General features: G+C 36.9%; 2 protein-coding genes across 3 annotated transcripts; one reads left to right on the forward strand and one right to left on the reverse strand.

The window, feature by feature from the left end:
- LOC131144703 (uncharacterized) lies at nucleotides 1–7,291 on the forward strand. The gene is made up of 16 exons (XM_058093523.1): nucleotides 1–159; nucleotides 241–316; nucleotides 461–592; nucleotides 1,210–1,567; nucleotides 1,647–1,742; nucleotides 2,113–2,192; nucleotides 2,684–2,759; nucleotides 2,857–3,033; nucleotides 3,909–4,013; nucleotides 4,099–4,194; nucleotides 4,290–4,382; nucleotides 4,744–4,782; nucleotides 4,903–4,944; nucleotides 6,259–6,395; nucleotides 6,528–6,654; nucleotides 6,787–7,291. The coding sequence occupies exons 1-16, from the start codon at nucleotides 84–86 to the stop codon at nucleotides 6,943–6,945; spliced, it is 1,869 nt and encodes a 622-aa protein (XP_057949506.1). The 5' UTR covers nucleotides 1–83; the 3' UTR covers nucleotides 6,946–7,291.
- Nucleotides 7,292–7,494: 203 nt separating this feature from the next.
- On the reverse strand, nucleotides 7,495–13,682 carry LOC131144704 (3-oxoacyl-[acyl-carrier-protein] reductase 4). 2 transcript variants are annotated; one of them, XM_058093526.1, is made up of 11 exons: nucleotides 13,296–13,682; nucleotides 12,065–12,207; nucleotides 10,942–10,995; nucleotides 10,743–10,823; nucleotides 10,610–10,655; nucleotides 10,438–10,532; nucleotides 10,320–10,352; nucleotides 9,513–9,647; nucleotides 9,316–9,409; nucleotides 8,296–8,378; nucleotides 7,495–7,871 (listed from the first exon to the last, which is right to left on the reverse strand). In XM_058093526.1, the coding sequence occupies exons 1-11, from the start codon at nucleotides 13,480–13,482 to the stop codon at nucleotides 7,839–7,841; spliced, it is 984 nt and encodes a 327-aa protein (XP_057949509.1). In that variant the 5' UTR covers nucleotides 13,483–13,682; the 3' UTR covers nucleotides 7,495–7,838. The 2 variants fall into 2 exon arrangements, with proteins under 2 accessions (XP_057949509.1, XP_057949507.1); XM_058093524.1 differs by having other exon boundaries at nucleotides 7,495–8,378; nucleotides 13,296–13,678.
- Nucleotides 13,683–15,088: the final 1,406 nt, after the last annotated feature.

Here is a 15,088-nt window from a genome sequence, read left to right on the forward strand (position 1 = left end):
AAAGCAAGAAAAAAATTCCCGCCAGTTTTTTCCTTCCCTGTCTGAAACTCCTGGAGGGGCAGATTCTGAAACCCTAGATCGCCATGGAGGCTGAGATCAAGGCAGAGTTCGAGAAGAGCGGGTTCTCTATCGAAGACGAAGAACAAGTACTGAAGAAATGTAAGATTATTCTCCTTTTGTCCCTGAGTCCATCCATATTTGTTTCGTAATTTATGCTTTGCTTCGAATCTCTCTCACTAGGTCTTACGCTCTGTATAAACTACAAGCTTGAGCCTTCGGATCTTGTTTCGAGCTGGGAGGTTTACTATCTCAACAGGTGATTAGCGTTTTCCTTTGAAAATTATGCTTCGCTTCGTTTGGTTGTTGAGAAAACTAGCGCTAAGAAAAAAAAAAGGAAATAATTAAAAATAATCATATTTATTTGTTTCATCACACATTGGGGATGCAATTTGTTTGACAGGCAAATAGGTGAATCTACTGTACAAAATGCAGAAATGGACGGGTTTTTACTGCACCTTCAAAATGAACAGAAAGAAGCAGTTATTAAAGAGGAAACTCATTTGCATTTCTACTCGAATAATGATGTTGATATGTGAGTAAAGTATACACTACAGAGCTTCTAACTGTCTCTGTGTTTGCGTATGCATTTTTATTTTCTCATTTGACTTGTGTGTGTGGCCGCTCATGAAGGGTTGGAACTAGTGAGGTCAAGATTGAATCAGTTAACAACTTAGGACATCTAATAAAATGCAATTTCACACAATCCCTTTTACAGCGATTAAGAAGAAAAGTATCTGATTTATTGATCATTTTCAACTCCATTGAGTGACGAGGGAAACCAGTTCCCTTTCTGGTTTTATTTAGTAATCCACATCATTTAAAATAGGTATGAGAGGAGAAAGGGAATTAAAAGGCATTCAATAAAGATCTGCTGTTGATTCAATGGTGGAACCGTGCCCCAACTTCTCCTCTCAAGTTTGTTTAGATCATTGCAGTTATGGGCAAGATAAAAGGAAGAATAAAAAAACTGTAGCACCCATTGTACAATGCTCCCTCCTCCCATGTCATTGAAGGTTTGGGGATGGTATGACGTACACAATCTTACCTTCACATCAGGAGAGACTGTTTTTGTGACTTGAACCTCAACTATGGGCAAAATATAATTACTTATTATTGCAATGTGAATCACCAAGAAAAGCTTTTATGTAGGATTTTGAGTGGTGAACATGAAGATACAAAGGAAGCTATTCTACGCACTCCAACCAACAGATCTGAAAAGCAAGATTCAGGGCCATATGATTTGACTCCACTTACCAATGGAAGCAATTTTGCATCTAGAAAGACACTGAAACTTGAGACACCCTTTGGGCAACGAAAAAACAAATTTGTGGTACAGATCACTTTCAATAATCAACCCAATTCAGAGAATGAAAAAAAAGAAGACCATGGAAATCTTGAGGATGATGTTGTTCGGAGGATTCAACCCAGTGGAAGGTGTTCCTTGTTAGTTCATGGATCACAACCTGAACGAGGTTGCAGGTTCATGTATGACAGGATTGAGGATCGGGTAATTGATGCCTCTTATGTCATGGATTTGATTTACTTGCATATATTCATCGTATTAACATGGATATTTGGTGACTTAGTTTAACTCTCTTGAAAACCGCATCATTAAGCATGCAAAAGCGCTTGTTGCTTCTGGACTCTACGAGGAACCTGTGGACCCTACCGTTGCTTCACAGGTAATTTTACGACTTCATTAGCAGTTGACATACTGTTCCCTGAATTACTGAATGTTGTCCAAAATTGCAAGGCTAATTACAAGAACTTTTTGGTGTCACTTATTTCTTCTAAAACATTTACAATGCTGTTTATCATGCCACTGGTTTTGCTTTCCCCAACATTGTTATGAACAGTGCATCATTTTTTTAGTTATAAAATAAAAGGTCTTAGAGTTCTCCATCACTAGCCCCTTTTTTCCTTGAAGCATTGGTTTGTCTTGTGCATGTTGCTAACTGGTTTTAACCACTCTAAATTATTTTCTGCTGCTTCATTTCCACTTGTTTGTCATCATACTATTTTGATATGTTTTAATGGAAAATATTGTTTCAGAAAACTGTGTTTGCAGTTGGCATGATCTGTTGTGATGGAGAGGGCCGTTTGAATGAGAAGTCCACACTGTTGCAAAGCAGGTAAAGAGTCTTATTGTACCTCTTTTCCTCACAAGCTTTGTTCCCCTTGTTGGGGAACAAAACTACATTAAGAAATTCTCTGTGCTAAGAAGTTTTGAGTGGCTACTTTATTAGATGAATTTTTGAGTTGCTATAGGTATCAGGTAAGTAGTTTTAAGCCAAAAGAAGCCCGTGTAGGAAACTCTGATCAAAGTTCCATGCAAGCATATATGCAACACTGCTACGTGTAGAACTCTGCATCCCCTAGTTGGCATCCTTGCACTTTTACAAGTGTCAAATCAGGCATGCATATGACCAGTTTGTGGGTACATTGTCTTTATGATAATCGAATGATTGGGGTCGTCTTCTTGGTTAGGACTTCAATTTAAAATTTGAAATCTACATTACTAGGAATAATTAAATGTGAGATGACTAGCTTTATATCAGACATTGTTCGAAACACTCAGAAAGTATTCTTAAATAGGATTTTCAATTTTATAAGTTTCTGACAGTGTAGAGCATTCTGGAGGGCAGCGAGTACGTCTTGACTTGCAGAAGTTGAGCCACTTTTCCATTTTTCCAGGCCAGGCAAGAGCTATCTGTATATATATTACAGATTTTGATCAATGCTTTAAGATTCCTTAGTAGGATTCTAGACTGACTGAGAGGAATTGCATTTCTTCAGGTTGTAGGTGTTGAAGGGCACAATCCTAGTGGACACTGTTTGGTTGCATCAAAAGTATTGGATTCAATTCCCTTTTCAGCCTCTGCTAACATTAATTTTCCTCCTACAAAGAAGCAAGCTTTAGATAAGGAGTTTCAGTTGACTAGTCTATCTACTAAGCCACCAGAGCTGTCATTGGTGCGTTGGTTTGTATTCCGATATAGGTGGATAATTTAATGCCCAAGATACATAAAATACAATTGGTTTTATTTCCTAGTAGTTCATATCATATTAATGTGCATTTTCATATACTGTTGTCCTATACTTCAATTTTCTTAATTAATCTTGGCATGGGTGAAAATGGATATGGTTAATAATGCGACCATTTGGAGACTATGCATGTATACGATGGCACCATGATGATTATTGACTCTGAGTTTCCCACTTATCTTTGGTGGATTTGCTGTTTAGGATTTAAAATTTCAATTCTATAGGGATTTTTTATTTTGCTTTATTTGCTTATTTAAATTTGGGGTAAAGCCTATATAATGGCCTCATTGTGTGGTTTTGGGGACAGTTTGCATGGTGGAAGAGTTGAAATTTGAGTGACTTTCATTTGCTTCCTTTGACTTTCACTGTCTGCCCTTTAATTTTTCTTTGTTGTTTTTTAATTTTTTATTTTTTAACCCTTCATTTTATTTACTTCTCTTACTTTCCAATTGATCCCACATCACAACATCATTAAAATGATAAATGAAGTCTCTAGATAAAGATCAGAAGGCTTAACAAGACTTTCATACTTTAACATGAGAGCAATTATTCACTGACCTGAAAGGCATTATGAGGCCCTAATGTTACATTTATAGATTTTATAATACAAAATGAAAAGCTTCCGCTTAATTTTTTTTTTATTTTTTTATTTTATGTATTAGATATTAAAATGCTTGATCCCAAGGAATGCTATTAAGTCAGAGTTAATATTGTAAAATTGTTTTATAATGGCTACTGATTAGTGATTGCAATCTATTTATGCTTGTCAGAGTATTTACAAATTCTTGTGTATTTTTAAACAGATTATTGCTGCAGGCCCGTTTACCACAATTGACAACCTCTTTTTTGAGCCTCTGACAGAGCTGCTAGCATATGCAAGCAGAAAGCTGCCCCAATTGCTTATTCTGGTAGGAGCTCACCATTTGGTATTAGTTTCTGTATTGACTACTGACTATGGAAGTTGGGTGTTTCTGACTTGTTTAGTTTTGATAGCTGGGACCATTCATTGACTCTGAGCATCCAGAGATTAAGAAGGCCACTGTGGATAGGAGTTATGATGAAATTTTTCACACAGAAGTTCTCAGAAGGGTATCTGCTCTAATAATGGTTTTTACTTATTTTAAAGACAAAAATATGTATGTTTCTATACTCTTCATTTTCCCTTTTTGTCTTCCTTTTTCCAGTTGCAAGATTATGTGGAATATATGGGTTCTGCTGCACGTGTTATTCTTGTACCATCTATACGGGATGCCAACCATGACTTTGTTTTCCCCCAGGTAATTTATTGTTAAATTAATATAAAAGTTTCCATTTTCTTGGGGCTCATTTGGGACAGCTCAGTGTAAAAGTTATTTCACAGTACATTATCTAACATGCAAAATTTTGGTTGTAATAAGCTCTAAAGAAAGCTTCAGTAACCCGCTTCCTCCAAGTGATTTTTAGATTCAATATCAATTTCAAACCCAAAAAATGTGACTTACCAACTAAGTTGTCAAAGTTTTAAGCTTAAAACTAATTTTCGCACTATGAATTCGCTCTTGATTGAAAGTGAGCTAATACAGGCACTTAATTTTCCAACATTTCACTGGGATGTTAACAAAGATGCCAAGATTTACTCTTTATATTTTGATTCTGCAGCCTGGTTTTGAAATTCATCCACCTGATCTCAGCAATCAGGTACACTTGGTTCTAGAACCTGCAATTTCTTTTTTTTTCTTTTCAACCGGTGGGCAATCCCTGAATTTTCTACAGTTTGCAGTCTCACTTTTCAACTGATATTACATTTTCCTTACCCAGATAACCAGTGTTACGAATCCAGGAATTTTTGAGGCAAATGAGGTAACTAATTATGTTTATCATCAAATTATGATTCTTCATACCTTTAAAGTATGTCTAGTTTCTGTTTTCATGACTCTTTGATGCTTGTGATGAAATGAAATCTTTTGTTTTGTGTGTGCGTGCGTCGTGCAAGAGGCCTAAAATTGTAGTCTGAAAACCCACAAAAATGACCAAAACTTGATGAATGTGATGCACTGGATATGGCTTTTGAATCAACTTGAGCAATGATGGATTGAACTTTGGCAATCTTATGTGGATGTAATAGTTATTACTGAGAAAGGCAACTTGTAGGGCCAAGAAACTTCAGTCTTTGCATGTTCATTGTCAAACTCACTAATTAAGAGAACTGTGCTCAGATAAACTGAGCATTGAGCATGACTCAGTACCGTTTTGTCTGCAAGTGTGCGCTCTCTCAGATGCCTTCTTTTGTTGTGGTAATGGTGGTTATGCGATAATGTTTAACAAAACAATCAATTGCGCCATTCAGAAGTATCTTCAGCGTGCCAGGGGTCTTGTAAGATTAAGATGAGTAGGCCATTTTAAGACAGTTCTTGAATTATTTTTGAGAAAATATAAATTTCTGCAATATTTTCTTGTGAGGATCAAGCAAAGATGCTGTTGTTGACCCTACAGTTTCATCAATCTGTACTGACTCTGTAATGACATATTTGAGGTTTGGTAGTCAATAGACCTCTTTTTGTGGTTTGGCCCATTTCTTTAGCTTACTTACAGATGACGCATTGATGGAGTACTGCCCAGGCCATCTTCCACTACATATGCTCTTTTGATCCTCCAAAGTTTTGTTAGTTTAACACGAGTCATTCAGTGATGCCAGCTCCTTCAGATTGTCACTATCCATGCAGCAGTCAGTATTACCTTTTCTCCTCTATCCTGCCCTTGATAAATCTTTGCTATTATGATGCTGATAGCATTTATTAAAATCTGAGAAGTTGCTCTAGTTATGCCAAGATCATTACTTCGGTGCCAACCTAGTAGGTTGGGTAGCTTTTGCTATCTTTTCCTCCATTTCAATTTTTTATGCTCCTAATATTTAGGGGCATCCCGAAAACATGAGAAAAACTGTCATCCAAAAACTTGCATTATCTCGTTTTGAAGCACCTTTACTTTGAACCAGTTCTTCCAAATTTAAGCCATTTTGTCTTCTCCCTCTTGGAAAACTGTACTTGGACTTGCAATCTCTCAAATATATTTGTAGCGACTGTTTTGCTATTGAGAAGAATTTTGCTCCACTGGCTATACATGCACTTGATAGTATATGAGTGGTATTTTCTCATTCACTGTTTTGCATTTCAGGTTAAGGTAGGATTCTGCACTGTGGATATTCTCAAGCAGCTGAGTGGTGAGGAGATTGCACGAAATGCAACAGATGGATCATTTGGGGATGGAGATCGCAGGAGTAGACTTGCGAGGCATATCCTCAGCCAGCGTTGGTATGTTCTAGCAATTTTTAATTGTTGGAAAAAAAAAATAACTCGTTAAACTTCTTATTAGCAGTTGAAACTATTTTATGGAAATTGTACATTTCAAATTTTATTTTTAAATTTTTGGTTTTTTGGCAACAGCTTTTATCCTCTGTATCCACAAGCAGAATCCATTCCTTTGGATTTTTCTCTTGCTCCAGAAGCTCTTCAGATCTCTATCATTCCAGACATTCTCATTCTACCTTCTGATTTAACTTATTTTGTAAAGGTAAAAAGGATGTTTTCCCCTATTTTCGTACTGCCCCATTCAATATCAAAGCACATGGCAAATTTTTTGGCTGGACTTAATACATGCATGCGCGCGCACAACTTTGATTAAGATTAATTTTCATGGGAACAGGTTTTGCCCCTTGGGGAAAGAGGTGAGGGTGAAGAGCAAGTGAAATGCATGTGTGTGAACCCAGGCAGACTAGCCAAGGGCCTAGGTGGAGGTACTTTTGCTGAACTCAACTACCATGGGAGCCCCAACACCACATGCGCTTCAATTATTAGTATATAGACCTTGGACTGCAAGTACCCTCCCGATGGATCTTGACTTAAAAAAACGCACCTTGGGAGAAAATTCACTAATGGAAGATCTCAAGTCAAATTTGTAGACTAGGTTTAAAAGCTATTTCACAAGTGCATTCTCTATGTATTGGATAAATCTAGAGGTAGAAATTACTGGTATAGTTTGCTTTTGTGCTTCTGTAATATATTTCTGTATTTATAGCTTTTTTACTGGTAGTATTCACTAATTGTATTTGAGCAAATTTTGATGACATTGGTTATATTGTATTTAAGCAAATTTTGTATCTTGTTACCCTCTTTGCAATCGATGACTGCATTTAGCTTTCCTCTGGAAACTTTTGATTAACAATGCAAATTGATTTAGCTTGTCTTTGTATATCATTTTGAAAATTGATTTTTTCTTTCAATGGAACAAATCTGATGGCTTGACAAGAACTATGTGATGATTGGGCATGGGTGGAAGTGTCTTTAAGGCATGCTGTAATTTTTTTTACATGTCCATGATGCCAAAATGTAGCCTAAAAAAATAAGGGTGTGATTTAATTCCAACACATTCAACTGAAATTCTATTAAACTCAACCTCAGCATCCGTCAATAATTTAGCTTTAAGCTAAAAACAGCCTCCAAAGAGGTTGCCAAAATGTAGCCTAAAAAAATAAATAAACAGCATTACATAACCCTTGTTTGATTTAATTCCAACACATTCAACTGAAATTCTATTAAACTCAACCTCAGCATCTGTCATTAATTTAGCTTTAAGCTAAAAACAGCCTCCTAAGAGGTTCAGCTAAACTGGTCATACATCACAACTGAGCTGTGGTTTCCAACATCACTAGTTTGCAATCTGAGGCTCAAGAACGCTATTCAAGATTGACAGCTGACCTACATTACCATTCCCCCGTCAATTGTGAAAACCTGCAAGTCACCAATTGGTATCAAGTTTGAGTACACATTATGATGAAATCACCAGAACAGGTGAGACCACAAACTCACTGTAACATGGAATCTCAATCCCATTAAAGGCCGTGTTTGGGAGCTCTTGGGTTTGGATTCGTATGAATTTGATCAAAACTCAATACAATTTTATACTGTATTTTAACTAAATCCTTGCATACCCAAATCTAATGACCAAACTCTAGTATCCAGACACAAGGTAAGTGCGGCCAGGAATTGGATTAAACAATGGCTATGCTTTGTTAGGAACTTTTGCATTATTCACACAATTCAACAAATGAAATGCAGCCAAAATATGGGATTCGCAGCTCCTTGTGACAGTTTTGTTCAGCAGTCTTAAACTTGCAGGACAATGAGAATGCCAAAATGAAAAAAGTTTTGAAACCTGTCCAGTAATGTAGCTGGCTGCTGGATTGAGGGCCAAGAATTCCACCAGTCCAGCAACTTCTTCTGGTTGGCCATACCTTCCTGAATCCATTGTAAAAAAGTACATAATAAATATCTCTAAATTCTATTTTTAATATTCTACATAACAATACCTATAAAAATTCTCTAGTATGATGGATCTCAACATATAATCACTACGTTGTGAGCCCCCAATCTACTTCCAGTCAAACGCTTTCTTGATCCATAAGTTTTTATCCTCTGCCACCACAAGTAACATCAATGGATTGACTTTCTGGTGGATGAAAAATTTTCATACAGCCTCAACACTATGTTTGACTGCTTATTGGATGGGCGCAGAACCAACAAATCAAAATTCACCAAACTTCAGATCCATATATAAGATGTTCAACTTATTAGGCATTTCAATTTATAATATGTGAAATGCAAAAAAAAAGGCATGGAGAACCAAGTGTTTCCTGAAAATGATAACAGACTACTGAACTAAGCTTCTCATGATAATTCTAATAAAGTAACCCCTACGGTCTCAAGTTAATTGCAACAGGATTAAAAAAAAAAAAAAAAAACCATTGGTAGGTATAAATTACTTTTATCCTGCGTTTGGGAGCATATGTTTCAAGTCTTAGATTTGGTTTATATAGTGAACAAAATATAGTACAAAATTATATTGTATTTCTTCCAAATCATCATAAACCCAAATCCAAGTCTCGAAATCCATACTCCTAAACACTACCGGCAAAATAAAAGGGCGTTCATGGGCCACAAGGCTCCCTGCTTTGCCAGGGTAGGGGGAAGGTCATCATAGTGTATGCAGCCTTACCCCTACTTTTATGCAAAGAGGCTGTTTAAACCTGTTTCCTTGGACTAAAAGCCGTGATCAACCAGTCGCAAAGGAGCAACCTTATTATTGATCCAAGGCCCATTCTCAAACACTACCTCAAAAAAACAAAGGAAAAGGAAAATATCAAAATTTCTTTTCTTAATTAATCTTTTCCCTCACCTAAGGGGATGGTCTCCAAAATTTTCTTCTCAATGTCTTCCCCAAGCTTGGCAGTCATATCAGAAGCAATGAATCCCGGTGCAACAGCATTTACCTGGAAGGATTGCCTTGATCAGAACCATATTCATCTTACATTAGAAGCGCCTTGGAACAGATCCAGTTAAATGAAATGATGAAAAGGATTCTTATAAACTCACATTAATACTTCTACTTGCGTACTCCTTTGCAACTGTCTTTGTCAGGCCAATTACTCCAGCTTTTGCAGCACTGTAGTTGGCTTGCCCAACATTGCCAACCAGGCCAACAACAGATGCTATATTGATTATCCTGCCCTGGAATATCAGCAGTAGACTAAGAAATAGGGAGAATGGACAACAATCACAAGCATCAAACAACACCCACAAAGATCAGCATTTCTTGTTCAGTAATAATAAATACAAATTACTGTTGAAACCCCCATTCTCCTCTCAAACAGAATAGTTATTAGCTTTCAGGGATACATAAAATTTGGAGCTTTAGCAACTGATATTCTGTTACCTTCAAGTTCTCAACTAAAAGAAACAAGCTCTGGGAACAGAGAAGTAAAGAACAGGCATATGTGTTGTGCGTCTAAGGGTGGTCAGTGACAGCCACTTATTAGCCCCCCAGTAAAACACAAACTATGACAATCAGCCATAGCCTCCAGTGAAGGAAACTACATTGATGCACTCAAAATAGTTGCTAAACTTCCTTGTAAATACACTTAAGAGATTATATGATGGTGATTATGGATGATAAACTCCACTATGTAATATAATTTTGATGCAAAATAAAGGAGGAATGAAGTAAGAAACCTTGAATGGAATAAGTGGGAAAATGTTGAATGCAACCAATGCAAGTAAGAAAGCAGCAATTTCATATTCAAGCTAGTTCAATTCCATAAGTACTGGATGACAAGGCCTCATCTCATCAACGAAGCAACCTAGTTAATATTTAATAAAATGAAAGATCAAAACACATCATACCTTTTTCTTCTTCATCATTATCTTGGCTGCTGCCTGCAAAGGATAAACAACATCATTTTCAAATGGGAAAACTCAAGCATCTGCTTGCACAAATGATCAGATTTTAAAACATACAAACCTGTGTACAAAGGAATACACCTGTGAGATTCAGATCAATAACATCCTGCCATTGAGACGGTTTCATTCTCATTAACAGACCATCCCGAGTAATTCCTGAAACCATCGCTAATGAGTTAGTGGACTATCTCTGAACTAATACATGAGAAAACAGGAGGCGGATATCTGCCAACCTGCATTGTTTATCAATACATCAACAGTTCCCCATGCATCAACTGCCTGCATTTGTAACAAAATCATGAAGTATACCAAGAAACAGCAAATAACATAGAACAAAATTAGTCATCTGAGGAAAAGTTTATGTACAGTTTTAATCATTGATTCAACATCTTCTACTTTCGAAACATCTCCCCTAAAAGAAATGGCTTGACCACCACATGCTTCAATCTGCAAAAGCAGTCAAATAGAAAATCCAGAGTCCATTCCTATTTTAAGTATATACAAGCAAAACCACATTGCCAAGTGAACGTGGGAGTAAACAAATGGCAAAAGACAACACTCTTACCTCTTTGGAAACTTCTTCAGCCTCCTTTGATGACCTAGCATAATTAATCATGACCTGTTAGAGACAATGAATTCCATGATTATATTGGTGGGATTGAAAGGTAAATGAGAAAATATTAGCCTACTTCATGGACATTTAGTATGTTCTCATTGTTTTCATGCATGGGAGGCTTCGTGCCAGGATGCAACATATAAGCTCAATACAGTAAATGAATACTGTAAAAGTGTTGGGGCTGTTGTGATTCCCAAAAGTTTTTCATTCATGAAAACAAGTGATGAAAAGCATTAAACCCAAATTTTTTCTCCACAATCTTCACAACCCAATAATAATGCACTGGCACTGTTCCTTCTCTTGAGTTCTGGAAAGTCATCAGTTTTTCAGTCATGAAAACTGACTTTACGCTCGCATCTAGAATTGCATTTCTCTTTCTTTCTTGTTTTCCTTTTCTATTCTTCTTCTTTTTTTTTTTTTTTAACAATTGAAGACACATTGAACATTTGGACCATGGCTTTTGAAATTAAATACAGTTTTTGCAATGAACAGATGCCCCTGAGCTTTTTTGTATTAAACCTGATAGGCTGGTAATAAATGGAACTAAAGTTCATAATGGGAAGAACTAGCGACTTTCTTATGTTGCAATCCTAGCAGCTTAACCATTTCAGACAGCACAGTGAATAGCTTCTAAACAATCATATAACAATTGCTTTCAGCATGAGTATAATGAATAGATGCTTTAGCTGAATTGCTCTTGGTGACAATGAGAACAACTCACAGGTCTGCTTTCTTCAATGAAGGTTTGCATGTAGATATTCTCATTAAATTGAAGCCACAAATTGTGCAGGTTGGTTCACAAAGTAGTCAAAGGTGTACTGTCAAACCCACTTGGTTCCAATTAGTATACCCAAGGGTACCAAGTTGCTTTCATAACAACCAATGACAGCATACTTTTGTTGATTTAAGAGTATACATTGCAGATAAGTGCTACCTGATTGATGACTTACAAAATAGAGAATACTATTGGTGATCAAATATCTTAATTATTGTAGACAGAAATAAATGTAAAAATGATGGTAGTTTGTCCCAGATTCCAAATATCAGCAATAGGCAAAGGATATACACTGACCTTACAACCAGCTTTCCCCAGGGCTAATGCAATTGATCTACCAATGCCCCTTGAGGCTCCAGTTACAATAGCAACAGGAGCTTCCATTTTTTTTGCTGTTTCAGCCTTTGATTGTTCAATTGTGACAATCTGAGCTCTAACACCTGCAGCAGCAGTTGTTATCAATAAGATCCCCATTTGACAAGATCAAATAGCGACTAGAAGAAAACAGGTTCATCTTGTCATTGTCGGACACCTAAATGATGCCTACAACGCACTTCTTTTTCCTTTCATTTTGGCATGTCATGCATAAAAAAAAAAGGGGGGAAGGAGCTTCCCAGATACGTAAAGGAGGGTGTCAACACAGAACTGCAAGCAGGTTTGGGATATAACATGTAGGAAAGAGGTATAGTTAAATGCTCAGATAGTCACAATTTTTTTTGAATATTTTCTATGTTTGGCCTTGCAAGTTTTCGTTTCTATTGTGGCCACTGTATTTTCTAAATTTTTGCAAATCAGGTCATAGTGCATTCTAAGATATTTTCCTAATTTATTTCCAAAGTTGCAAAAATTTTGCACTAAATTGCAACAATTTAAATTGTGTAGCGAGGGCATTAGAAAAATATTGCAAACAGAACACTTTAATTAAAAAAAAAACTGCATCATGCCATCATTTAACTCGGAAAAAGACCATAACACGAATATTATCTTAGATTGGCTTCTTCTACTATAAGTCAATGTCATACTGAAATTGTTATGAATGAACATAAGTTCGTGGAGTAAATCAGATAAAAAAAAAAAAAGAAGATCGGAAAACAGATGTGCCAATCCCAGCTTCAGCTCGGCCTTAAGTTCTAATGCCTGATTGTTGTGATCAAGACCAAATATTAAACCAGTTTCACGCTACCCCCGAATTCTTAAGAGGTTGCGCGTATTCAATAATTCCAATTACAATAAAACGAAAACAACAGGTTGCGCGTATTCTTAAGAGCCACGTTGATTTTACAAACCAAACTCGTCATTTCGAATACATGACCTGAAGATTTGTGCCGTATCCAATAAAACTATTAACCGCAGTGGTCTAATAACGAAATCAATTGACAAGAAACATCAATTCAATCCGCGAATATCAACTAGCACATGAACCACAATCAACAACAACAGCAAGAAAAGATGCAACAATTTTCTAATCGCGGAACAAAATGACAACTAACGAGATTCCAGAAGGATTAGACATTAAAATAATCAATACCGGACGAGGCAAAGGAAGATCTCGATCTGCATTGCGAGCCGAGACGAGCTCGCAGGGGGTACGATCCCGATACGACTCGACAGTAATGCCGGAATGGAGCGACGAGCCGGCGGCCAGAAAGTCCGGACTTCTCGGCGATTGCGGCGGATTTGAACGCGAGGGGCGAACCGGTGGTGGCGGCGGCCATGAGAGCTCCGGCGAACCTCCGAATGGCGATGACCGAAGGAAATGAAGACGAGGATGAGCTGAAGAGTGTCGCCAGAAACGAAAATAGGAGGAAGGGAGAAGGATCGGCTTTTATATGATGCGGTTTTGGCTGCTTGATTTGTTGCTTTGGATGCTCCGCAGACTCTTTGTTTTAGTGGCGATGGAAACGAAGTTCGGAGCAGAGTTAAAGACCTTCTATTTTTCCTTTTCTTTTCTTTTTTTTTTTTAAAAAAAAACCAATTAATTAAGGGTTCTTACTTCTTAAGTTCTATTTATTAGATCTGTGTTTGGTGTTAGAATTTGACTAAATGAGAAATGGAACAATTTTATTGTGTACTTTAAATTTTTACTCTTTGAATGAAGCAATTAATAATAATATTTAGTATTTATTTTAACATTAAGTACTTTGTAGGCATATTATATGTGAAGGAGGTCTATCAACTTAAGTTAAACCTTTTTTTGGATTTTTTTTTTCTAAATTAGTTCACCAATATTTTTGCATTAAGGTTGAGGAAAAGAGAGGTGTCTTGGGTGGGTTTGTCAGAGTTATGGAGGAATGAAGGGAGAGTACATTGTGATGAGTTGTAGGTAACTTCAACTATTTGAGTGTTAAGTGAGAGATTTACAAATCATATAACAACAAAATCAAGTCTTAAGTGTCATCTAGGATTGATTATATGAATTTTTTTTAGTCAATTTATGTTATTATGAACCATTTCTTGTTGAGAATTCCACTTGTGAGCTTATCCCACATTGAAAAATTAAAGTGAATGATGGGTGCTTATATACATAGATGGACCCAAGACCCAATTAGCTTGAGCTTTTAGGTCAAATTGATGTTCACCCATGTGTATCAAGTCCACCCATGAGCTCCTTCAGTCCTAACAAGTGGTATCAAAGCCGACGGTTCGTAACTTTAGGTGAGCGATATCGTAAAAAAAGTCGAGATGGGAAGCTAATTCTCTTGACGTGTTAATAGTTGAAGGACCAAGTGTGTGGCTGAGGCCAATAAGGATCATCTAGGCTGCGGATGGATTTGAATAAGGTCAAGACGTGAGAGGTAGGATTGGTTTGGAGGCATGTGAAATGCAACTTGAGGCATGTAATACGCCAGTGGTAAGGCCCACTTAAGCAACTGTTGGAGAATTGCCCCAAAAGGGAGACGGTTTCCGTTCAAAGAGGGAACAGGAATTCACAAGTGAGGAGGAGATTGTTGAGAATTCCACTTATGAGCTTGTCCCACATTAAAAAATTAAAGTGAATAATGGGTGCTTATATACATGGATGGACCCAAGACCCAATTAGCTTGAGTTTTTGGGTCAAATTGGTGTTCACCCATGTGTATCAAGCCTACCCATGGGCTCCTCCGGTCCTAACATTTCTTTTGATAAATTTAGGACAATTAAATTCTTACTATTTCATTTCAAGTTATTTTAGGTCTATCTCGACCCCCATCTATCATCCCCATAGTAATTAACTCACTCTTCCTCACTAGCGCACTATGTGACTTACATTACAAGGGTCCAAATTATTTGAATCATTCCCCTCTTATCTTCTATAGGAACTACATCTAACTTACCACAAAT

The sequence above is a fragment of the Malania oleifera genome, chromosome 12 (genome assembly GCF_029873635.1).
Source record: "Malania oleifera isolate guangnan ecotype guangnan chromosome 12, ASM2987363v1, whole genome shotgun sequence".
NCBI lineage: Eukaryota > Viridiplantae > Streptophyta > Magnoliopsida > Santalales > Ximeniaceae > Malania > Malania oleifera.

Coding starts and splice junctions, on each gene's coding strand:
- LOC131144704 (XM_058093524.1), bottom strand. CDS start 13,482: ATGGCCGCCGCCACCACCGGTTCGCCCCTCGCGTTCAAATCCGCCGCA. Junction 10,996..12,064: donor TGGGGAAAGCTGGTTGTAAG/GTCAGTGTATAT, acceptor TGTCTCTAACAG/GTCATGATTAATTATGCTAG. Junction 10,656..10,742: donor TTGAATCAATGATTAAAACT/GTACATAAACTT, acceptor TTACAAATGCAG/GCAGTTGATGCATGGGGAAC.
- LOC131144703 (XM_058093523.1), top strand. CDS start 84: ATGGAGGCTGAGATCAAGGCAGAGTTCGAGAAGAGCGGGTTCTCTATC. Junction 593..1,209: donor TCGAATAATGATGTTGATAT/GTGAGTAAAGTA, acceptor GCTTTTATGTAG/GATTTTGAGTGGTGAACATG. Junction 1,568..1,646: donor ATGACAGGATTGAGGATCGG/GTAATTGATGCC, acceptor TTGGTGACTTAG/TTTAACTCTCTTGAAAACCG.